The sequence below is a fragment of the Pituophis catenifer genome, unplaced genomic scaffold, assembly GCF_029215685.1.
Source record: "Pituophis catenifer annectens isolate HBS135680 unplaced genomic scaffold, rPitCat1.0.hap2 SCAF_1, whole genome shotgun sequence".
NCBI lineage: Eukaryota > Metazoa > Chordata > Lepidosauria > Squamata > Colubridae > Pituophis > Pituophis catenifer.
In genome coordinates, this window is record NW_027256881.1 from 87,481,481 (window position 1) to 87,506,843 (window position 25,363).

General features: G+C 40.2%; 1 protein-coding gene across 1 annotated transcript in view; it reads right to left on the bottom strand.

The window, feature by feature from the left end:
* Positions 1-25,363, bottom strand: part of ARFGEF3 (ARFGEF family member 3) — a 77,067-nt gene that overhangs the window by 29,402 nt on the left and 22,302 nt on the right. The window contains exons 5-18 of the mRNA XM_070952233.1: positions 22,443-22,511; positions 21,024-21,146; positions 20,659-20,701; positions 18,952-19,030; positions 12,982-13,086; positions 10,779-11,103; positions 9,622-9,734; positions 7,539-8,443; positions 6,654-6,820; positions 5,757-5,922; positions 5,376-5,483; positions 4,310-4,525; positions 3,998-4,108; positions 1,834-1,984 (exon numbers count right to left, since the gene is read on the bottom strand). Coding sequence (XP_070808334.1) covers positions 1,834-1,984; positions 3,998-4,108; positions 4,310-4,525; positions 5,376-5,483; positions 5,757-5,922; positions 6,654-6,820; positions 7,539-8,443; positions 9,622-9,734; positions 10,779-11,103; positions 12,982-13,086; positions 18,952-19,030; positions 20,659-20,701; positions 21,024-21,146; positions 22,443-22,511 — 2,681 coding nt within the window. The remainder of the gene's footprint in view (positions 1-1,833; positions 1,985-3,997; positions 4,109-4,309; positions 4,526-5,375; positions 5,484-5,756; positions 5,923-6,653; positions 6,821-7,538; positions 8,444-9,621; positions 9,735-10,778; positions 11,104-12,981; positions 13,087-18,951; positions 19,031-20,658; positions 20,702-21,023; positions 21,147-22,442; positions 22,512-25,363) is intronic.

Sequence of the window (25,363 nt, forward strand, 5' to 3'; positions counted from 1 at the left end):
AAGTACTGTATAAAATGTGTGACAGGTAATAATTATGAAGCCTAGTACTGGTTAAACAATGTTAATGAATCCTGAAGTGTAACTTTAAGGTTAAGGCCTATTGGTTTTTATTCTGAATTCTTAAAAGGCAAAGCAAATAAGAGGAATGTAATAGAAGCAAGGGAAAACCACAACTTATATATGAAATTTGTAAGTGGAAAGTACAGTAGCAAAATAAAGATGAGGAAGTTTCCCACTCCTTCTCCTGTCTTGTCCCCTTTGATTCGACTACTGTACGTTCCTATCTGGGAACATGCACATTCCTGGTTCTTGTTGTCAGTCCCTACCCAAATATTTCAGCTGGGATATAGCAGAATGATCAAGAATTCTTAATATAAGAATTCTTTATATATAACCCATGGGATTTTGAAAATTAAGCTCTAGAACAGGTGAGATAAAAAAAAATAGGTTGGTCAGAGATAACTTGAGAGAAGTCACAATGTTAGAGAGAGAGAGAGAGAGAGAGAGAGAGAGAGAGAGAGAGAGAGAGAGAGAGAGAGAGAGAGAGAGAGAGAGAGAGAGAGAGAGAGAGAGAGAGAGAGAGAGAGAGAGAGAGAGAGAGAAGGAAGTTGCTAGTGCAGGGGTGGGCATTTAATTTGCCCAAGGGGTCACATGAGAAACTGGGACTTTTGTGGAGAGCTGCTGCCCTGCACCCTGCCAATTCCCTCCACCCCCGCCCCCCCCCCCCCCACTGGAGACACTGCCATGGGTCAGACAGGGACAACTGAAGGGCCGTAAAATGCCCAGGTCTTATGCTAGTGAATGATACAGCATTAATACTGAAGGCTTCTGAGGTGATAAACACAAATCACATTCACCCCTCCTCCTCTCTGGTTCCAGAGCTAGCAGGAAACTATGCTGCTCTAAATATTACTGCATCCAGTAATATTACTGTACTCTTATGTTCAATTGGGATACATACGGCTTTAAAAACGCAATATTCTGAGGCCCATGATTGATGGTTTTTCAGCTGAAATTCTAGTCCTATTCAACATCATCCACCATGTTAAAAATCTCTTCCAATCGGTATACATAATACCCTGGTTACTCCATATATTGCATTTCCCCTTTTTTATTATTTAGTGATTGACTTCAAACAAAAACAAAACTCCTTAAAACTATGGAACACTGTTTCACTTGTTGAGCACTAGATGACAGCAAAAAACATTGGGTTTATGTATATTGTAGCTGCCATCTTGTGGTCATCTGTGCAGCTGTCTGGTAAGTGAAGTTTAAGGATTGGAGTTAGACCAGGGGTGTCAAATTCGTGGCCCGAGGGCCAGATGCGTCACACACTGGCTACCTCCATCCCCGGTTTAGCGAAGGGGGAAAAAAAATTCGCAATAGGTCACGTGGTGACAACGTGATGCTGTGAGTTTGACACCCCTAAGTTAGACAAAGGGCTTTAAACTGTGGGGATTGGCAAGTACATGAAGAACTCTTAAAACCTTTATGTGAGATGAGAATCAGGGCTCCTGGCAGCAACAGCTATAGGAAAAGGAATTCAGAAATTGCAGTTATGTAGAGTAAAATCTGCAAATTCTGAAATGCATAGAGCAAAATATGAAAACGCAATACTGCATTCCTGCTTAATTACTACAAAACCTTCCATAAAGCTTTTTTTTTTTTTAAATAAAGAGACGGATAATATCTTGTGTTATTTAAAGGAGTCAGAATAATTACAGCAAAGCAGCTGATAATAACTTAAGCAATCTGCGATCATTTTGGAGAAAGCTGTCTGTAAGCAATTTAGACATTACAGTCTAAATTGACTCAACCAAAGCGTTTCCTTACCTAAACACGTGAGGCCAACAGTCTGGATTGTGGCTTCCCATCTCCAATCCCACAGCGAGAACAGCATCCATGCATAAAACATGAGCGGTGTGGAGGCAGACACCTTGCACCTTCCCCATCTGCTCCAGTTTCTGCTCCACTTTCTGTTTTACTGTATCATTATATATTCAGACAGAAAAGAATATCTTTTAAAAGCCTATTGAGTTTCAGTGCAATATATAAATACCCCGGAGCCTTTTTATAACTTTTCAGCAAATTAAAGCAAAAATGGTCTGAGATGGGACCCTGAAGGACCCAGAGTGGGGTGGGTGGGTTAAAAATGTAATTTCTTAATTTTGTTGTGGTGGATTGGAGGTATTTAATATGTGGAGAGTATGGAAGCAACACTCCCCGCTCTCAATTGAGCTATTTTTTTCCCCTTCTTTGTAAGTGAAGAGTCAAAATGGTTGCCGTTAGGTGGTGGAATGTTTAAGGAAAACTGTTTTGCCCATTCCAGTGTCATCACCCAAGACCCCATGCAGAAGAAAAAGAAGTTCCAGTTTAAAAAAAAACCAAACACATTGCCCCATCCTACATTAAGCCATGGAGAGGAAAGGAAGGAAACAGTCCCATTGGCACTGTTCCCAACCTTCAAATATTCAACAGAAAAGGTAAAAAAAAAATGTTGAATGGAGACAAGTTAAATGGGCAATTTTTCTGATAGCCAGCAAGTGTGTGTGCAAGTATGTGGACCAAAAACAACTTGAACTCACAAGTTGGGCAGAATCAGAAGGTTCAAATCCATTTCCCCTTCTGTATATTTGTGTCTATTACAAAGAAGTAAAATAGGCCTAAAAACAACAGTATGATCTGTCCCCATCCACACACACACACAAACACAGTCAGCCGAGGGTTAAGGAAGCACTTGGCACACACCCAGGTCTTTATCTCCAACTTGGCAGCGATATACACACCGTCTGCCAAGTGATTTTATTTCCACAGAGACAGAAAGATAATATACTCAGCGTACAAGAGTCCAACAGAAAATAATATTCCTCTCCGCAGTTTCGGACGAAGCTTTAGTGACTATCCAAGGTTTATTTTTGTTCGTCACAGGGATCACTGGCCACCACCCTCTATTATATAGTCTCTGGGGTGTGGTCCAGTGACTCAGTTCTAATCCCTAGCACACCTCCTGAGCTGCTGCAATCGTTTATCCGCCTTCGGTGGCATGCGTCCAGGAATGATGTCTCTCCTTCACTCTCATCCGAGACACCTGTTTCCCGGCTAATCTCCTCTCCCTCGGCCGGCACCTGAGACAGTGCCAGAGGGGAGGGGCCTGGAGAGGGAGGCCTGGCTGACTCCTCTTCCTCATGCTCGGAGCTTTCTTCCTCCGATGGGATAGGCTCAGAGGGCGGGGCCACAACACAGTAGATAGGAAATAATCTCACACTTGTATACCACCACAGTGGTGGGTTGCCCCCGGTTCGCACCGGTTCTATAGAACCGGTAGTAAAACTGGCGAGAGGCTCCACCCACCGACCCCAATGTCATCAGAACGCTTCTGTGCATGTGCAGAAGAGTGTGCGCGGCCCCACTGCGAACCGGTAGTAAAGGTAAGTAGAACCCACTCCTGTACTACCAGCTATAGTTAGTTACTTTATTTACAGGATTCTTGGTTGCCACTCCAGTCAAACCTTATCGGGGATAAAATAAAAGTCTCCCTTGAGTCATGTTCCACTTATGTTTATTACTTTGATACATTCATATTTTCTTGACAACGTACAGAAGTGGTCTGCCATCATCTACTCTGGGAATCTTTTTTTTCCCAACTGAGTCAAATTTAATAGTCTGAGATTATCTCCCATCAAGTATGAATGGGATCCGACCCTGCTAAGTCTTTTCACAATTGGAAAAGTCAATTGCACATTGTAACCTATTGTGACAATACTATGCCATAATAAAATCTATTTCTAAAGGGACTGTATATATAAAATTTCTATTCTTGTTTTATGCAATAGGATTCTGCCCATTTTAAATCTGTAAAAGCTTTTCTTTCTTTGCTTGAAGAAAGCATTCTTGATCTTGCAGAAGATACTAGCCCGCAGTAAGGGGGTAAAAAATGAGCAATACGGAGATCATGAATATCTTGATGGAGAGCCAGTGAGCATCTGAGAAGTCGTACCTTGAGCAATGGTATCACTGGGCTCTTGGGCATCTCTTTCCTCTTTCTCCTCTTGAACACATGAGGCAGCTGCCATCTGAGCAAGGGCTGATGCACAATTAGCAGCAACTCCTACGATCAGGAGGAAAACATCTTATGAATTATAGTTCATTCCAGGAGCCATTAACTATGCATTTGCTAAACATCTGGTAACCCAGAAGGAGAAAAATCACAAAGCTTATTATTCTCCTTTGTTGAAGCTTCCTTATTGGATACTGAAAGAGTACACAGATTTGTCTAAAAATGAAAACTATGCCAATGAATACAGTCTACCTAAAGCACAACTGAGCCGAGCTGCCTTCCTTAGCCCATCTAAACTCATGCAGATGGCATCCTTCTCCTTTTGGTTCTGCTCCTTGATGCCTTCAGCCCCAAGAATGAATGCTAATCCTTTGGAGCTCCCTGCCATGCGGCCAGTCAGTGGTGTTGATAAGGTATCAATCAAATTCTTCCAGCAACCAATTAGAAGGTATCGGGCGAAAGCAACTCCTGAAGCAAAGAAAAATGAAAGACAGTCTTAGGAATTATTCTAACCAGGGGTGAAATCCAACAGGTTCTGACAGGTTCTGGAGAACCGGTAGCGGAAATTTTGAGTAGTTCGGAGAACCGGCAAATACCAACTCTGGCGGGCCCAGAGTGGGGTGGGAATGGAGATTTTGCAATATCCTTCCCCTGCCAATACCCCCAAGAGTGGGGAAGGAATGGGGATTTTGCAGTATCCTTCCCCTGCCACGCCCACCAAGCCACGCCCACAGAACCGGTAGTAAAAAAATTTGGATTTTACCACTGATTCTAACTATGCTAAATATTTAATCAGAAGTTACATCTAGGGATGGGAGGGGAACGGTAATTTCCTCCAATCATGATCCTGATGGAAATTCTCTCCATCATATTGACATTAGCCCAGAAAAATAACTTTCACAGATGTTTATGGGATCATATCCCCTCCCTTGGAGCTAATAGAAGGGCAGAGGAGATTTTCATAAGACAAGGACAAAGTGAGGCCAAGGTTGAGAAAGAAACAGAAAGAAAATGATAAATTATTTCAAAGGTTGTGAATTATTCCAAAATTAAGCACACATTTTCCCCCCACAATATGAACCATAACATTAATGATGTCTGTGAAATGCCCCACATGGAAGAAAAAAAAAAGCATAGTTCACTGTCACAGGTAAAAGCTGAAACCAGATTTTAAATGAGATTTGTATCACACAGGCAGATATAGAAGACACTGAAAAGGAAACATTTCCTTTTCAATCAACAACTAAATCTCTAGCCTAAACTATGACACTGATATATGACATGTGAGCCATGCTGCTCACGGTGCAGATCTCTTCACCTGCCATCAATGTATCATCTGGTTTCCAGGTCTGGGATAGAGGAGATTGTTTGGAAGCCGAAGCCATCAGCTGCCCACCTATTGCACTGCTTCCCAAGCCATCAATGTCTGCAAAGGAAAACATCTGTATATATCATCTGTGATGCATCACTCTTATTCTTTCTTTCATCTCAGCGGCACTGGTAAAGTCATGAAGATCAACTTGAAATAATTAAGCCTAATAGCTCAGCCACCAATTATTTTTGGAAAAGGAGGCAATATCAAATGGATCCCCATAATATTTAATATATTAAACACTGGGATAAACGCACTTATGTTCATGTTAGCACACATGCCTCTTTTTATATAGGACTCAAAGGGCAACACTGTTATGGAACCAACCTGTCAGCATAGTGATGAGTGGAAGGCTATGCTCTTCAGGATTTCCCCAATAACCAGCTTCCCCCAGAAGATTTTTCTCCAATACTTGATGGTAAAGTTCTTCGACCCAGGCCTGAGAAAATACCATCAATAGTCCACTGGATTGGACCTGTTTCATGAATTCCTTCTGCAGAATGAAAGAGCGTTCATTTAGTCAGTAAGATACAGCTAGATGTATTGTTTCTTAAGGAATTTTACACATACAAATGTGACATACAGCACACAACAGAGATAAAAGCATTGCTATGTTTACAAAGGGTGCCTCAGCATCTCTCTCTCTCTTTCCCCCTCTCTCCCTTCCTCCCCCCCCTCTCTCCATTTTGAGGCAATATCGAATTATACATGAGCACTCTGAGTCTTAGGTTTGTGTGCTCCCCTCTTTCATTTTATCTCACTGAACAATTATTTCCTTTTCTTTAACTTTCTTAGCAATTTAGTGTTTGACTGAACTGAGGGCACTATGAACGGGTGTACATCAAAAAAGGAATGGCCTTAATGTCCCTTTTCCTGTGTTTAAATCAGGAGGGAAAGATTGCATTCATTTTTAATTGTGGATTTGTTTTCTGAGTAATGCTTTTCAAAAGGGTGTTTAAAAATCTAAACCCTAAATCACCAAAACAGAGGAAATAGACATCTTAATCTCTGCGGTATTTCATGCATCCCTCTTCTTCAAATTCATGCAGCTATGTTCTGTGTTTCAGTAACTGATCTCTGATACAGCAACTGTGATTATTCTGTTCACACTCATGAGCCGAAGAAAGGTTAAATCTGATCACTGAACTGGAGATTTATAGAACGGGATGTGGCCAAGTGCAAAATGTTCATCGCTGTAGGGGTCAAAGCAGGCTTTGACCTCACCAATAATACAGGGGACTGGGCAGGTTTCTTCCGATAGTATTCTGCGTTTGACAGCTTCAGGTTGAGCAGGAGTATGTAGTGAGAGACTGCATAGAGGCTATCTGCGTTCATCAGGTTCTGGAAGTTAAAGCTGACACTCCCTTCAATTCCTGGAGAAAGCATCATGTCTAATAAATACAGAGAGATGGGAATTATGCACAAGAACTAAGCATCAGTCATTTTTAATTCGTAGAAAATAATAACTTACACTGTTGAAACCACCTAGTAAACAATAACATGGTTGGAGTAATGGCTACAGTGCTGCATTGGGTAACTTTGGTTTAATGATAGTTTTCTGGGTAATTTTAGATATGGCCCTGTTTCTCTCAACCAATCCCCCACTACCATTGGAATCCCTGTTGAGTTTTGAAGAAGCTCTAAAAACCAATACGATGAATAAAATCAAAATAAATAATTGTACTGACTTCAAATACTACCTACTTATAGCTGAATCAGATTTGGTTATGCAAAAAAATAAGTATTAAATGGATTTTTAGGACAATTAAAACACTGGAATAACCTCTCATTCATAGGTTTTTCCTAAAAAAGAAGTCCACAAGGAGTCAGATGTTTCCTTAGTTAAAGTAAAAAGAGATACACACACACGTGCGCAAATACATGGAGAAACTGGTAGGTTAGTAGGTAAGTAGGCTCACAGTACCCCCGTGCCCCGTTTTGGGTGCCAGAGGCACCGCAGGCCGGTCCTTTCCTATGTCCAGGCAGGGCCCACGGGCCAGATTTAAATACCCCGTGGGCCACATCCGGCCCACAGGCCTTGAGTTTGACACCCCTGTTCTAATACAATAATAGAACATTAATGGGAAAGTAAGCGAGCAGCTTACAAACCTGTACAAAAAGTTGAAGAAAAGTTCTGGAGAGCCGAATCCACCTCTTCTACTGTAGCAAAAGCTATAAGATGAGGAAGGAGAGCTTCAAGAGACTGAATAAACAATCTGGCACTCTGCTGATCTGCTTCCTGGTTCTTAAGTAGCTTCAAGGAAAGGGCAGCAGTTCGTAAAGACTTGTGACCAGGACAATCTCGTGGCGTCTGTTCTTCATCAACTAAAGAACAGTTATCCGAACCTATATCCGATACATCTGACCTTCCAGAGTCTTTTTCTGCTGCCATGGAATATTGGTCACATGAATCAAATTCAGTTCTGGAAAGATCTTGGTCTTCAACACTGAAATTACTCTCGCTGTATCTAGATCCACACGAACGGGCCTTGCAATCAACAGAAAGGAAATTAGTTATATCTGGATAGACAACATTATGGCTCCGTTGAACTACATCCGGTTGGTCAATTGTTTCCGATTCTGGCTCTTTATAATGAATTTCTTTGCCTGCTTGTCCAGCTGGGGATTGCAAAGAATTTTTACGAATGTCAGAATCTGGTGTCGTCTGTCCCATATCTCCTTCTAGGGTTGTCTGACCAGTATCTGTGGTAACACTAATGCTAATGTCAGGACTCTTTTCATGGCCTGGCTCCCAGGGGGCATGTTCTGATGACAGGATACGTCTTTGCCACCTAAAATCAGCATCGTTGATCTCCATGGAATCTCTACTGGTCTCTGGCCCTTCTTTTAACTCGTCCAGCCGTCGGAGAAGCAGATGCACTTGCTCCTGATCAAGGCCCTTTCCTTGACTTAACTCATCCAGAGTTCCAAGCAGGGCACAGGCACAGGACACTGAGGCGTAGCAGGCTTCAATGCCGCCTTTTACGCAGGCTTCAGTCATCCCATCCAAGATTCTACAATGTGAAGAAAGATAAGACCCTCTTTACTATTATGCCCAGGGGTGGGCTGCTGGGGGTTCGCAGGGGTTTGGGAGAACCTCTAGCTAAGATTGTGTGCAGTTCGGAGAACCCCCAAATCCCACTCCTGGCTGGCCCCTCCCATCCCACACCGCCCCTCCCAGAAGTCCTCACACGGCCTGTCTTAGATGCAGGTAAGCGGGGAGGGCGAAAAACAGGCCTACTGGAAGTTTGGGAAAGCCGGAAATGGGCTCGTTTCCAGCCTCCAGAGGGACTTTGGAGCCTGGGGAGGCCGTTTTTGCCCTCCCAGAGGCTTGAAGAAAGCCTCCGGAGCCCAGGGAGGGCAAAAATGCCCCCCCCCCCACCCGTGGTGCTAGAAGCCGACTAGGCTGTGCCCACCATGGCCACACCCACCCAGCAACCGGGCAGAGAACCCCTTGCTAAAATTTTAGCCTCCGGAGCCCAGGAAGGGCAAAAATGCCCCCTTCCCCCCCCCCGTGGTGCTAGAAGCCGACTAGGCCGTGCCCACCATGGCCACGCCCACCCAGCAACCGGGCAGAGAACCCCTTGCTAAAATTTTTGAAGCCCACCCCTGGTTATGCCTCCTAAGTCAATTATACAATGGAAAGAATTTATACTGTAAAAAAGAGGAATGGTTTCATCTCTTTGGTAATGAGCAAGCAGTTGATTAACTGGATCCATGTGATTAATTAACAAAGGCATCATCTGATAAAGCAAATTCTTGCCTTTGATTGTATTCCAGTCATTGATTGTATTCCAAAGAAGAAATCCTACAGATGTTGTAATTACATTTTTTTTCTGTTGTGTCAGAATATCTATGATGCACACCTGCATATTTTAGACCCAAAGGTCTTTATTCTGAACTGAAGAAGCTTCTTGGATGAGAAGCAAAACATATTCAAGAAAAAAACAAAGAAAGTCCAGTTGTATTTTTAAAAAGCAACTTTGGGACAAACATGACCCGGAATCTCCATTAGACATTTTGCTCATTTTAGAATTATTTATCTTAGCCTTTTAGGTCTGCACTCTCAGTTGAAGAAGAAGATTCCTAATTAGAATGATAGAAAGCCTACTGAATGAAATACTGTCAAAGAAGAAAATATTTTGTTCAAGCAATCCAGTTATCAAATATTGTAAAACAATGGGGTACATACAGTTTAAGAAGGTCCAGATGGGATTTTCTTTTTGAAATGGATCTCTTTCTTGATTCTGGTTCTGTGGAGCAGGGACCTGCTAAATCACAAAGCCGCCGAGGACTTCCAAGTATCTAAATATAATGCAATTTAGCAACATGCAATAAATACACTATTTTAAAGTCACCTTGAGATGGGCAGCATATAAATTTAATAAAGAAATAAACTTTTTCCAGTTAATCTTGAAATCACTTGTCAGTTGTCAAAATTTATTCAGGTATTCTTGCAAAGAAGAACATTATTATTGATTGTATAACAACAGCTTCTTTTATCACTGTATTGTTTTCTAAATTTTATTATTGAAGACAAACACATAAGGTAAAGGTAAAAGTTCCCCTCGCACATCTGTGCTAGTCATTCCCAACTCTGAGGGCGGTGCTCATCTCCGTTACAAAGCCGAAGAGCCAGCGCTGTCCAAAGACGTCTCCGTGGTCATGTGGCCGGCATGACTAAATGCCAAAGGCGCACGGAACACTGTTACCTTCCCACCAAAGGTGGTCCCTAATTTTCTATTTGCATTTTTTACATGCTTCCGAACTGCTAGGTTGGCAAAAGCTGGGACAAGTAATGGGAGCTCACCCCATTACGCGGCACTAGGGATTCGAACCGCTTAACTGCCGATCTTTCGATCGACAAGCTCAGTGTCTTGGCCACTGAGCCACCAGATCCAAACAAATAGGATAAGACAAAGAGGTAAGACAAAGGCATAAGGTTGCATGCCGAAACAACTAGACACAAAGATAATTTTTCCCTCCATGCCATCACTCTGTTAAATACAGAATTCCCACAGCACTGTCTTATGCTTATTTACTCATGTAGTAGGGCTGAATTGCTTTTATCCTTCTCATCTTCCCTACTACCTTCTCCTATTACTATTTTATGATTTATTACTCATTGTTTGTATCTTTTATCATTGTATTTTATGATTTATGATCTATGACATCACTCTGATGTTTGTATGTACGCTGAGAGGTTATGCACCAGAGACAAATTTCTTGTGTGTCTAATCACACTTGGCCAATAAAGAATATTCCAATATTCCGAAGAGTTTGCAACTCGTAATTTAATCGCAATTTAAGTTGACAAATTTAAAAATCAACCAGGAAGTGTAAATTCACCTCTTTCATGATCTTGATAGCTTCTACTCGGTGCTGGGGTGGAGGATACAGCAGCATCCGATGGTAGAGAGATTGCAGAACAGGCTTCATGGACTCCACTGAGCCCACCAACCGAACAAGCTCCGCTGCAATGTAGTAGATAGTCCGTGCAACAGGACTACTAAGGGCAGGGGCAGTTGTAGAGCAGCCTGATCCTCGGCCGTGGTCAGAGACTCCGGAAGAAGGAGAATCGGCTTCATGACTGGTGTTACTGTGAGCAGATGTGATCGTTTTGTCATGAAGCGGATTGCCCAAGATTACTATCAGGGCTGGACACAGCTGCTTCCTGGAAAAAATAAATTAAAGAAATAGTGTGGGAAAAGGAGTGAATGATACAGTGTCTGAAGAGTTAGTTAAAATAGTTATGTTGGAAAAGAAAGTACAGTTCTATCGAAAAAATGAATAATAAAAAATAACTGAATCACAGAATGAGTCACTTAGAAACAGAATTAAGGCTTTGGTATTTAGTCCACCAACCCTTTATCCCCCTTCATGTATGTGCCTTAATTTGCACTGGTCTTTGACTGATTTTTGTCCCTATACATTAGACTCATACACTTTAGGTACGGAATGTGAGTAAATGATGACCTAGGGGAAAAAAAAGATTACAGATAGTCCTTGAGATATGGAGCCTGCCCATTATGGTTGCATGTCAGGACAGCTATTAAACAAAATGGCCTCACTTAATGCGCCCATCCCTTGATGCAAACCTTAAATGAATACAAATGTTTGTTAAATGGAGCACACGGTGCCTCAGGGGTAGAGGAGGCCCTTGGAGGCCTACACAGGTCTAGGGTCACCTGCCCCAGTCTCCCAAGGCTACGCCCACCCCTTGAGCTCTGTTTCTTGCTCTTCGAGATCCCCATAGTCTTTCAGCCCTTCCACCCAGCAAACAAGGGGAGATCAGGCCAGCAGAAGTTTTCAAACTTCAGTGCACAAAGGGAGATCAGGCCGGGAACTAAAACAACAAATTTACCTTTCATCTACTTATATTCAAGTATATATTCAACTTGTTCAATCTATGAGCTATTTTGAGATCTCCTTGAATAACTTTTCTGCTGTTTACTCTGTTTCTTCTTGGATGTTCCAATTCATTCTATAGCTCCATGGGAATGGAAATGACATTCTCTGTAGGCATATTAATATTTATTTTGTCCAGATGATACCCCGTCTTCTTTAAAAGCAATATTCTAATGCAAATTTTCATCAATTTTCTGAACCCCTTGTGAGGTATATTTTCTTCAGCATATGAGCATTAGAGAAAGCTACTAGCCATAGATGATAGACATACGATTCTCAGAAAAGAAACAGCTGCATTGACGAGTTGCAACTGGGTGCTACATGAGCATTGCCTGATGTCCTTCCCTACTCCAGAGTGCTGTAAAGTCCCTGGTTGTAGCACTGAAGTACTGGAGAAGGACCGATCCCAGTTCAAATCTTTTCTTGACCAAAAGACTGACCAGGGGATTATGGACTGGTTATTCTTTCTTAACTCAACATACCTCACAGGATTATAGGGGTAAATTAAGATACCCATATATACCCTCTTGAGCTCAGTGAGAAAAAACAAGAAGATATCAATGCAATTGTTCACTCCATTCAATTTGCGTGCTCTCTAATAACTCTTTCACTCCTGGTTAAGAGAAAGAGGTTTGCATTAAGTCCTCCCACTGTGAAAGACACAAGTTCATTCATGAAATCCAACTTTAGTGTAAGATCCCAGTTTTCTCTACTTCAGTTTCAATGGGGAGAAGCATTGTTTCTAACTGGTATTCTTCTGAAAGACAGATGTGGCTTCTGATGTGCAGCATAAAAGACCAAAAGACTGTTGGTCACAAAGCAATTTCAGACTCACATTGATTGAATTCCCGAAGTATTTTCCCCCCTCTTTTAATATATGCATTTTTTACGTGTTTTTTTTACGTGCTTTCGAACTGCTAGGTTGGCAGAAGCTGGGACAAGTAATGGGAGCTCACCCCATTATGCGGCACTAGAGATTTGAACTGCTGAACTGACAACCTTTCGATCGACAAGCTCAGTGTCTTAGCCACTGAGCCACCGCGTCCTTAGGCAGGTATTACTTCAGCACAAATATACAGGCCAAAGAAGATTTCTACAAGGCTGAAACTTTGTTCCTGGCATCATTCAAAGCACATCTACTTACCAGATGAGGTCAGTGAATCCTTTATGGTGGTGCATACCAGAAGAGAAGCTATTCAGCATGGAAAGAATGCATTCGAGGTAGAGAAGCTGCAACTGCTGATTCTCACTGAAAAATGGAAGCACAAAGCATAGCAGGTTCACTTCCACAGGAATAATGAAAAAAGCAAGTGCTACATACTTTCACATGAGCCAGAGAAAAAGAAGTCCTCTCAAAGGGCATGGTAAGAAAAAGCAGCTGTATGCAATTATGGGGGTCAAAACTATACCTAGTGCTGTTACTTGTGAAAATGAAAGACGAAACATTGCTGAAAATATTCACAAACTTAGCAGTTAAGTATTTGGGTGCAATAAAAAGGACATGTTTCTTCAACTGATTTGATATAATAATATTGTGGGAATAACTTTCAGAAACTAGGCTCAGAGGCACTTTCGAGGCGCAGGGGTGTCAAACTGGTGGGCCAGATGCGTCACGGGCAGGCCACGCCCCCCCAAGCTCTGCAAATGGGAAAAACATCACGTGACTGCAACATGCCGCCGCGAGTTTGTCACCTGTGGTCTAGGGAATGGTCAGATGAGAAACACCATAGCCTGCAGCTGGATATTGGGTGGGGGAAGTGGCTCAAAAAAGACCCTCCCTAATTTCTCAGAAGTAAAGGAGACGGTAGGAGAATTGTACTTCCAGGTCTGTGAGATTCTGTTAATGTAATCTTACAATAAAATAGAATTTGCTAATCTGATCATATTTCCTGTCTAGTGTAAGGCTGACATTTCAGTAAGAAAGAGGTACAAGAAGCCCTTGATTTACAACAGTTCATTTAATGACCATTCAGTTATCACAGCACTGAAAAAAGTGACTTATGACCATTTTTCACACTTACAGTAGTGGCGAAAATTGTGGAAACCTTTTGGGAAAAGTGTATCTTTAAGGTTTGATGGCTAATAACACCACTGCTGGAATGGCCTGGGAATTGCCCAGATATTAATCCAATTGAAAATCTATGGAGCCGTCTAAAGAAACTTGTTAGTCAGAAGCGACCCAGCAATAAAACCCAGTTAATAGAAGCAATCATTCAATCTTGGTTTCACATTATAACAGCTGCAGAACTAAAAGACTTGGTTCACTCTATGGGAAGACGTTGTAAGGCCGTAATTCATGCTAAAGGTTACCCAACTAAGTATTAACTGACATGGTGATAATTTTTGTATACAGTGTATCTTGTTTTTTCTATGGTGATAATTTTTGTATATCTCGTTTTTTCTACGTGTTTCACTTTTCTTCTTTATACTGTAACTGCTATTCTAATAGCAAATCCTTCATAAAAGTTACTGCATTACATTCTTGATTAAATTATCTTTCCATTGATATATAATTTTATGGTACTACTCCAAAAAAAGTGGTGTTATTAGCTAGTTTTAGAAAATACACTTTTTGCAAAAGGTTTCCACAATTTTGGCCACTACTGTACAACCACTGCAGCATCCTCATGTCACGTGATCAGAATTCAGATTCTTGGCAACCGACTCCTATTTATGATGGCTCAGGGTCATTTGATTACCTTTTGTGACCTTCTGACAAACAAAGTCAATGGGGGAAGCCAGATTCACTTAACAACCATGATACTATCTTAACAATTGCAGGGATTCACTTAACCACTGTGGTGAGAAAGCTCGTAAAATGGGGAAAAAAATTCACTTTACAAATGTCTCACTCAGCAACAGAAATTTTGGACTCAATTGTGGTCGTAAATCAAGGACTACTTCTGTATGCAGAAATGTGGCTAGGGTGCTGCAAGTTACGTCTGTGAACTCAATCATGTTCTAATCATAGGCAATTAGTTTATATATCCTCACTGTATGGTTTTGGAAGGGTATTTGCGTTATTGCATATATCCTGTCCATTTACTGAATGCTGGGTGAATATCTTACTATTATGAACATGGCACCCAGTCATATGTGGGGCTCTATATTTTGTGTACAGAAGACTGCTTGTATGCATGACTCCTTCCTTAAGGGCTGAGACATTTTTGCCAGGTTGCTATTATTATTATCAATATATCCCAATATATCTGCCCAAATAAAAATACAGCAACAGCATTTAGACTTTTATACTGCTTCACAGGGCTTTACAGCCCTCTCTAAGCGGTTTACAGAGTCAGCACATTGCCCCCAACAATCTGGGTCCTCATTTTACAGACCTCGGAAGGATGGAAGGCTGAGTCAACCTTGAGCTGGTGAGAATTGAACTGCCAAATTGCTGGCAGCCGGCAGTCAGCAGAAGTAGACTGCATTACTTCATTCTAAACACTGCGCCAACATGGTATACATATACAAGTAAAATGAAAAAGTTCCAGTTGCAATGAACATTTTATTTATCATTAAAAGGCAGCAATGTGAGGCTAATTAGAGTTTCCTAATAAGGGAATTTTATATGAAATGGTGTGACTGGGAAGTCTCTGTTTTATATCACTGCCCCATGTGCTCACAAGAAGGGCCTTCACCAACCAGGCAATTTAGTACTCCAGGAAATAATCATTTTAAGTATTTTGATCTAAGTCACTAGGGGTCTATACGCAAGTACCAAATTATGAAGCATATTAATCTTCTCTAATTTTTCTTCTGCTCAACCATTTCACTTTACCCACAAATAACCCAGCAAGAGAGAATAGAAATAATAACAATCTAGTCAGATACTATACCAAGCAGAAAATAATGAAGAAAACCTCTATCTTACTGCCTTTGGTGAATTTCACTGCCTTGTGTTTTTTTCTTTTTTAAAGACGATGGTATGGTTGGAGAAATGGAAATCTCTCTTTGCTTGATGCCTTGCTTCATCCATATGTCTCCGAGCACAAACACATTATGTTTTGAACATTAATTTAAAGAAATCTAAACCGCAAACTTGCAAATACATACCTTGTTTAGATATGGAGGCATAATAATGCATGCCTAAAGAGTTGTTAATATTTTAAGATACATTTCTCTATGCTTGTTTCTCATCTAGAAACAATCATCTGGCCTCGCCTAAATCTTCTCCCTTTTAAGTGTCAATTCTAAATTTTTAATGTATTTTAAAATATGGGTATCTTAAATTATGGTATTAATTCAGCCAAATTTATTTAATTCATTTTATTCGATTTTAAATTTTGTATATCTATGTGTTTTATTTCATGGCTGTGCACCGCCCTGAGTCCTTCGGGAGTAGGGCGGTATAGAAATTCAATAATAAATAAATAAAATAAAAATAAAATAAAAATCTAGCTACTTGGGAAGCAGACAAACGCATGGTTCCCTTATTCAAACAACCTGCCAAGGTGTACTATCCCAATGATACAGTATCAGTAATGTATGAGAATCATATATATAAGGAGACAGACAGAGAGAGAGATTTCCTATGAGATGGCAATTAGAAGAAATGAAGCACTACAGGAGAAGAGCATAATGAATTATTCTACATGCACAGCCCTGAAGGAAAGCAGAGCTGGCTGGATTTATGCTTTCTATTTAAGATATGGGGCATGGATATTGCTTCCTGGTCAAGATTGCTCATTCTCAAGGGGAGAAAAGAAAAAGGGAAATACTGTCTCCACAATACCCTCCCGTGTTCTTGGTTGGTACCCTTAGAAAAAGAAAAACGAAAATGTTTAGTTTCTGTTTATGCTTTGGAGTCTCACTTAGAATTTCAGTGCTTTTTCTTTCCTTACTGATCTCCAGGATTTTTAAATTTTTCTCTACATTTACTGGCAGATAATCTCCTTTTCTTAAATTCTGCTACACATGCTGGTTGAGTGATTCTAGAGCAGTGATGGCTAACCTTTTTGCTGTTGCGTGCCAAAAGCGAGGCGAGTGGGGGGGGGTCACCCATGTGTGTGTGCCCACACCCATAATTCAATGCACCCCATCCCCTGTGCATGCATGCAGGCCGGCCCCTCACACTCCCCCCACTTTTGGCACACGATGGCACGGTGGGCCCGGTTGGCCCATTTTTTCGCCCTCCCCAGGCTCCAGAGGTTTCTTGGAGCCTGGGAAGGGCGAAAACAGCCTTCCCCACCCTGCCGGAGGCCTTCCAGAGGCTAGAAACAGCCCATTTCCTGACTTCCGGTGGGCCCAGAAGGCTAGAAAATCAGCTTGCTGGCGCGCGCATACGCACTGGAGCTCAACTAGGGCAAAGCTTGCGTGCCCACAGATATGGCTCCACGTGCCACCTGTGGCACGTGCCATAGGTTCGCCATCACGGTTCTAGAGGATGTTATAGGATTCTAACAGGGAAATAATCAGAGACTTATAGTATTAAGACCAGAACAGACCAGATTTCTATGTTAAGCATGGTTTAACTGCCATGCTTGAAAGAGGCCACTTCAATGGTTATCTCCATCAGTATTCTAGAAATTATCTGGTCTTCCCACCTAGACTCTCCAACTCCCAGAAAGCTTTTACTACTAACAGTGGGACAGATCATAGGAGTTGCCTTCTTTTTTGTATTTATTTTTCAGTTTTTATTTAAGTAAAGTAAATCAAGTCCTGGTGAATCCACAGAGTCATCAATGTAGTTTTTGAAGCTACAATATATAAAATGATTTTGTGACCCTCTTTATTCAAGGTGATTTTTTTTCCATGTCCCTGTTTAACTTACAACCTTTGCAAGTCCTTGAGATCCTTCAATCCTGCTTATCTTGTATTCTCAAACATAGTCAAGCAGATACTCTCACTGCTGAGACTTTACAATTGTTCATATTTATCATAAGATGTTTTTTGAGTATTCTTAAAAGATGGGATGTTATTTATTGTAATAAAGAAATAATAGACGATAATAATAAACCACACTTACAAAAGCACTGTCAAAATCATTAAAAACATACCCATCAATGCAATTAACTTCTCTAATACATTGCATGCAATTAAAAAGTAATTAGATATAACTTGCAAATAATTATAGTTATTTAGGTGCACAAGTAATTACAGTTCCTAAATTTATAGAAATTTACATACTATTACATAAATTATAATAATAATTACTGGGGGCAATAATTGTCTGTTCCTCCAACTACATAATCTGTAGTTGTCCAATCCAATATACAATTAATTTTCTACAATGAAGCTCATGTACTACAATGTAGCACATCAAGAACTAATTTGCCAAAATGTGTTCTATCACATAAGGAAGTTTGTTTACTGCTAACCGCTTATATTACAGAGCACTCTTCATGGTAACAATGCAAAAATGAGGGCTACTCTTTTAAATATTCAAAACACAATAGAAATTAACATCCCAAACGGGGAGTACATGAACAAAATCAAAACTAATACTGCAAGGATCTGCCTGAAAGATTGCACATGGCAGAGCAACTATCTGCCACTGAAAAATTACAGCACTTGTTTTTTGTAATATGTTCTGCATTATGCCGATATATAAAAAACTTGTTTTTCATAGTTTTACTGCTGATGGAAAACATAGGATGTAGGTGTTTAGGAACAGAGTGTGTGCTGGATACAGGAAATATCTATGGCTCTGAATATCTCTTAGAATTTCCAGGTACTTCTCTTAGAATAACAGAGTTGGAAGGGACCTTGGAGGTCTTCTAGTCCAACCCCCTGGTTAGGTAGGAAACCCTACACCACTTCAGACAAATGGTTACCTAATCTCTTCTTTAAAAACTTCCAGTGTTGGAGCATTTACAACTTCTGGAGGCATGTTGTTCCATTGATTAATTGTTCTAACTGTCAGAAAATTTCTCCTTGGTTCTAAGTTGCTTCTCTCCTTGATTAGTTTTCACGCATTGCTTCTTGTCCTACCCTCAGGTGCTTTGGAGAATAGCTTGACTCCCTCTTCTTTGTGGCAGCCTCTATCGTCAGGCTAGTGTTATGCTTGTCAAATTAATCATCAACTAGTACAAATTTAAACTTGATTCAATAGGACAGATAAGGAACCCAACCAAGAACAGGACTCCATTTATATTTAGAAACACTCACTTACCTGATTGCTGTCTGAAGTTTTTCACAAAAGACCGTGAAGACAGAGACAACATCATCACAGAATGATTCAGTGGTGGAATCTCCAAAGTAAATAAAAGACATGTATTAGCAGCTTCAGTTATATAAAGGTAAAGGTAAAGGTTCCCCTCGCACATATGTGCTAGTCGTTCCCGACTCTAGGGGGTGGTGCTCATCTCCGTTTCAAAGCCGAAGAGCCAGCACTGTCCAAAAACGTCTCCATGGTCATGTGGCTAAACGCCAAAGGTGCACGGAACGCTGTTACCTTCCCACCAAAGGTGGTCCCTAGTTTTCTACTTGCATTTTTACGTGCTTCTGAACTGCTAGGTTGGCAGAAGCTGGGACAAGTAATGGAAGCTCACCCCGTTATGCAGCACTAGGGATTCGAACCGCTGAACTGCCAACTTTTTGATCGACAAGCTAAACGTCTTAGCCACTGAGCCTCCACGTCCCTTTTCAGATATATACTACATCAAAATTAGGCACATGGAATATCTTCAACCTTGGCAACAGGACTCATCACACAAAAGTTGTGGATGACTGGGATATTATATTGCAAGAAAAACTAGAGCCACTCTATTAAGAATCTTACCAGCTCACAAATCAAATAAGTGAATGCATTTGGAATGCATAATCGACTGAGTGTGAATTCTGCAAATTTCTCTGTAGAGCCTATCACTTCTAGTGATCATGTTAGCATATCGTACAGTTATAGAGACTATGGGAAACAATTATGAGCTGACTCATAACAAATCTATTGGGATTTCAGATGTACCATATCAACAGACATTTGACCTGTTTCAACCTATGCCAAACCTTTTAAAAAAAGATAAAACCAAGAGCTGAAATTTTCTTGGTATACATAATTTCTACCTTTTAATTGCTCAGTTACATGAAACTGCTAGAAGCTATTCATATTCACTACAGCCTTGTATGCTATAATTATGCTAGAATCTAACTCATATGATTCCCAATCAGCTTGGCTACCTTATACTTCCTATCTCCCCTGACCAATGAAAATGGTAGTCTAAGCTACAACATGCAAAAAATACTATCGTATTTTGACAAAACTGATATAAAATAGGAGTACACACAAACTAAATATTGGAGCAGGGTCCCCAACCCCCGGGCCACAGCCCACTACTGGGTTGTGGCCCATTCAGAACTGGATTACACAAGCTGTATATATCAGAGACAGGAAATGTCTTTCTTCATGTCCTTTCAAATGTTGTCCTCAAACTCTTTTGCCACTGACCGAGAAGTTGATGGAAACTGAAACAGAGTACAGGTAATCCTCAACTTTTTGCCTCAGGGGCTGAAAATCCTCCTTGGATTTCAATAGGGAAGGTTTTCAGCTCTTGAGTGGAACCTCCCAGGGTCCCTCATCCTCCCAGAAGAACCCTGTGCTCCCTACCTGGGACTCCATCCATTTAATGACCACAATCGGAAGTGTTGGGATTGTGATCATTTGAGCAAAACAGTCACATGAACAGTCACCTGATGTCTTGCTTAACAACTGCTTTGCTCAACCACTAAGATTCCGGTCCTGACTGAGGTCATTAAGCAAGAACTCCCTCCCTGTATTAAATTGACTGCCTCCAGCCTTTTTTGTGAAAGTGAAACCACATCATAATTTTACATAAATATAAGTTATAAATAAATCATTTTGTCAAAATTAATTAACTGATACCTGAATTCCTGAAACCTTGAAGAACTCCTTGGTTTTCGGTCGTCTATCAAGGAAGAATAGATGTATTGTCAATAACACAGACAAAACTAAAGTCACAATGTTACTCTAGAGTGACAAATCTTTTACTTTACAATTTGTAGAAATTTGCTCCTGAAGCAGAAAAAAGTCCATATTTGTCTAGCTCAGATAAAACTTGATCCAGAGGAAAATGTCAGAGCCTGTAAAAATTCCTTGACTTTTTTTGGCTAGGCTTTAATATTTTGTAAAAATCTATTTATAAATTCAGTTTTGGGAGCATTACACCAACTCTAACTTAAGCATAAGTAGCAAAGACCAGTCCCATTACAGATGCCTGACTGACTCACTGTATTTTCTTGTTTTTGCCGTAATTGTAAAATCAAATCACTCAACATCTGGCTGAGGGTTGCCCGTACAGCTGTATTAATACTCCGCTGGTGATAACTGGAAATATAAGTTTCAATACAAACCTGTTTGGGAAAAAGAAAAAGAGACAATGCTGTAATAGCAATACAATTATACTGGTTAGAAGATAGTGTACAGGAGGTCCTCAACTTATGACCAAATTCAGCCCAAAATTTCTGTTGCTAAGTGATACATTTGTTAAGTGAGCTTTGCCCTGTGTTATGACCTTTCTTTCTATAGTTGTTAAGTGAATCACAGCAGTTTCTAAGTCAGTCACACGGCTGTTAAGTGAATCTGGCTTCCCCATTGACTTGGCTTGTCAGAAGGTTGCAAAAGTTGATCACATGACCCTAGGACCGTGATGGCGAACCTATGGCACGGGTGCCACAGGTGGCATATGGAGCCATATCTGTGGGCACACAAGCGTTGCCCTACCTCAGTCCAGCACGCATGTGCGCGCTGGCCAGCTGATTTTCAGGACTTCTGGGCCCACGGGAAGTCGGGAAATTTGCTGTTTCCGGGCCTCCGGAGGTCCTCGTGGGGGGGGAGGCTGTTTTCACCTTCCCAGGCTCCTAGAAAGGCTCTGGAGCCTGGGGAGGGCAAAAACTAGGCCTACCGGGCCCACTGTGCCATTGCATGCCAAAAGCGAGGGGAGAGCAGGGGGGTCATCCGTGCATGTGTGGGGGGACGGGGCGCACTGAATTATGGGTGTGGGCCCGCACGTGCGCAATTCCCCCACTACCCCCGCTTTTGGCACGCGATAGCAAAAAGGTTAGCCATCACTGCCCTAGGATACAGCAATCATCATAAATATGAGTCAGGTGTCAAGCATCCAAATGTAAATCACATGACCATGGGGATGCTGCAATGGTCATAAGTTTGAAAAATGGTCATAAGTCACTTTTTTCCAGTGCTGTTGTAACTTCGAATGGTCATTAAGCGAAATGTTGTAAGTTGAGGACTACCTATATTAAACATGAATCACTATTCCAGATATCTATCATACATATTAGCATCTCTCTCTCTTTCTTTTATCTTATTATACAGCTGAGTACTAAAGTATGATTTCATTGTAATATATATAAAACAGAAAACTAGTAGCAGTCACATTTTGGTATCTAGGTATTTTTTAAAAAAACTTTGATAGAAGCTGCTTGCTTGGAGGAGTTCAAGAGAGTGAGGAGGGAATAACAAATTCTCCCAAAGCATTATGTGCATTAGAGATACATGATTGACATAAATCTAACATTCTGAATGAACAGATCTAACATTCTGAATGAACACCCCCCATAATCTAATGGGAAGCACATTGTTTTATTAAACAGCTCAAGTTTCATTTCCAACTGACAGAGGATACTCACTTCAGCAATCTTAAGTACAGAACTTCCATTCAACTCAAACGTTGGGGTGTATGTTATGCAGAGCAATACCTACAGTTAAACAAATACAGGACATTTTTTTTTTTGAATTGACGGTTCTCTCAATTAAAAACATGTTAATGGTCAAAAGTGATGAACATCAATCTGGAAGCAAGTCTACAGCATGTTTGTCTGTTATCTGACTGCAAAATCATTCAACACATAGAGGATCATAATGTTAAAGCCAGAATAAAACCCCACAAACAATGCAGTGTAGTGCAGTGCAATGCAATGCAACACAACACAATAATAATAAATAATAAAAATAATACAATCCAAACAAAGGCAGCCCATCATTCAAAGATCTCTGAGTAGTTCAAGGGTCTTGACATTAATTGTACCAGTCTTTTATAAGATTTTTATATACTGGCTAGTGATTATGCAAACTGCTGTCTAGCGCATCCAGAAACTATTAGCATGAAAAAGTTTATAGTGCCAAGAATAAAATTATAAATATTTTAGGACCATCCTGATCCAACCTCTAATGGGGAGAGATCTACAGTGCCAACCAGGAATATTAACTATATCTGCTAAAACAGTATATGTACCACACTATGAATTAAATTTATAGGGCGAAAACAGTTTTGTAACACTATAAATCAATGAAATGAGCTACAAAGGACAATACGACAAATGTCTTGTTTCGCAAGGCTACTGAATGGCTGCAGTGTAGAAATCTGAGAAAATTAAGAATGCCTCTGCATGTAGCAAGTGAAAATGTAGATCCTATTCAAGCTTGCTCTTGGAAGGAGACAAATGGAATAGAAAAAAAAATCCTGTCCATCATAAAAAAGGAATTCATTTCAATAGCATCCATTAGCATGATTTGTGGCACTTACTACCACTTTCCTGAATGCAAATTCTAACAATGGCTGAATGAATATCAAATACTGTGGATGATATTGTCAATTTTTAATTGATCTAGCAAGTGTCAGCTAGCTGTGCATTTGATTTTCATAAAGAATGTACAAAATGTGGGAAATCAAAATCCTCACACAAAAATGGTTATATATTGATTATGCTTCAGAGTTGTTTATAATTGCCCTGCTTAGAAATCTAAATGTCACTGCAGGAATTGGTAGTGAAATCCTCAAGTCCCAGGACACAATCCAAGGGAACATATAATGAGTTGTTATTCATTCATTCATCATATTATATGGTTATCATCTCACAAATAGTGACTCTGGGTGGTGTACAATAATAAAAAAACTGTAACACAGCAATGTAAAAAAACAGACATCAATTAAAAATATTAACATTATGATTAAAAAGCAAGGAGAGATCAACAAATATTAACAACAATGGGACCACTTCAACTGCTTATTCTTCCCTTGGGATCCCCAGGCCTCTTGATATAACCATGTTTCGAGGGACTTACAGAAAGTTAACAGGGATGGGGCTAACCTCTCTACATTGTAGAGGTGAATGATGGCATGATTGTTTAAATTGTCCTATTATTCACTGACAGTCCTGGAAGGTCAGTGAGTGACTTTGTGCAAGCTGCTGTCAATCTCTCTAACCTACCCCAAAGGCTATTCTATAAAAAGCTGAAGAAGAATACTATGTACATCATTGTTAGCTCCTGGAAGGAAGGCGGGGAATAAATCTAACAAACGAAGACATAAATAAAGCACAATGCTCATCCTTCTCCTTAAAACAACAGCTAGGATTCAATAAAACAGTGAAAACACAATCCTAACATTAGTCAGTAAATGACAAAATCTGAAGAGGGTAAATATTTATTTCATCCATTCTGAATAGTTGCAGAATTTATATTCCTGAGTAAGCAGAAAAATATTGAGATAGGTCCTAAACTCAAAGTGAAGCTGCCTCTTCATCTCCTTAAAAGAGACTGTTTTCCATTATCAATTATCAACATAAAATCCTACTCTGCACAATTTAAATCTGAATATTTGAAATGACAAGATACCCATATAAGGTCATCGTATTATTGGGCTTCATGGAGAATAAAATAGATGCTTAAACACTGGAAACAGAATGGAAGTTACCTGAAGTAACTTTCCTTAAAATGTGGTCAGTTAAACCCTGTTTTGTTTTAAGTAAGCAATCTTGGATTCTTGTCTTGCACATGCTCGGAAGAAAGTTCCCGCCAGTACTGAATGGCCATGATAACAGTAGATTTTAATCACAGCTGGAGAGCTTTCTGACATAAAAGAGGAAAATATTGTTTTTGGCTTCCAAGAAAATTAATATTACCCTGGTGGGTTCTACAAATCAATAAGAGAAAAAAATTCTGATTTTATTAAATAGAAAGCTATATTCCTACAACTGAATTTGGCAGTATTTTCAAGAACTTGCATATTGGCAATCAGCACTTAATATCATTTGAATTTTTCATTTTCAAAATACAATTGCAGAATGTTGAAAAACCAGTATTGTAAAACAGCAACACATTTCAGTTCAGAAAGTAACTTGCAGTTTCAAGAAATTGTTAAAGTCCTCAGACTAAAATAGTAGGATTTGTATTCTTGTTATTTTCAAAATAGCCTGTCCTGGAATAAAGCATTCTGTATTTGCAAAGCTGCCAATCTTTCAATTTATTCAATCTGGAATCACAGTTATTTTTAGAAACCTTGGAGGGAGAGAAGATTAATAGCCTAACATTGGCTCAACTACAATTTTAAGAAATCTCTAACCTGTCATAGGAGAACATATTGCTCAAAAGCATACCATCTGTATATGAAGTTTGAATACTCTTGCAAAATTTATTGCACCAAATTTCTAATTCTTTTCCCTGTATTTATCTGATTATCTGTTGCAGTGACGAGCAGCTGATATGAATTCAGTACTGCTAAATGACATAGTTAACTACAAAGTAACAGACCGTATATTATATAACTACA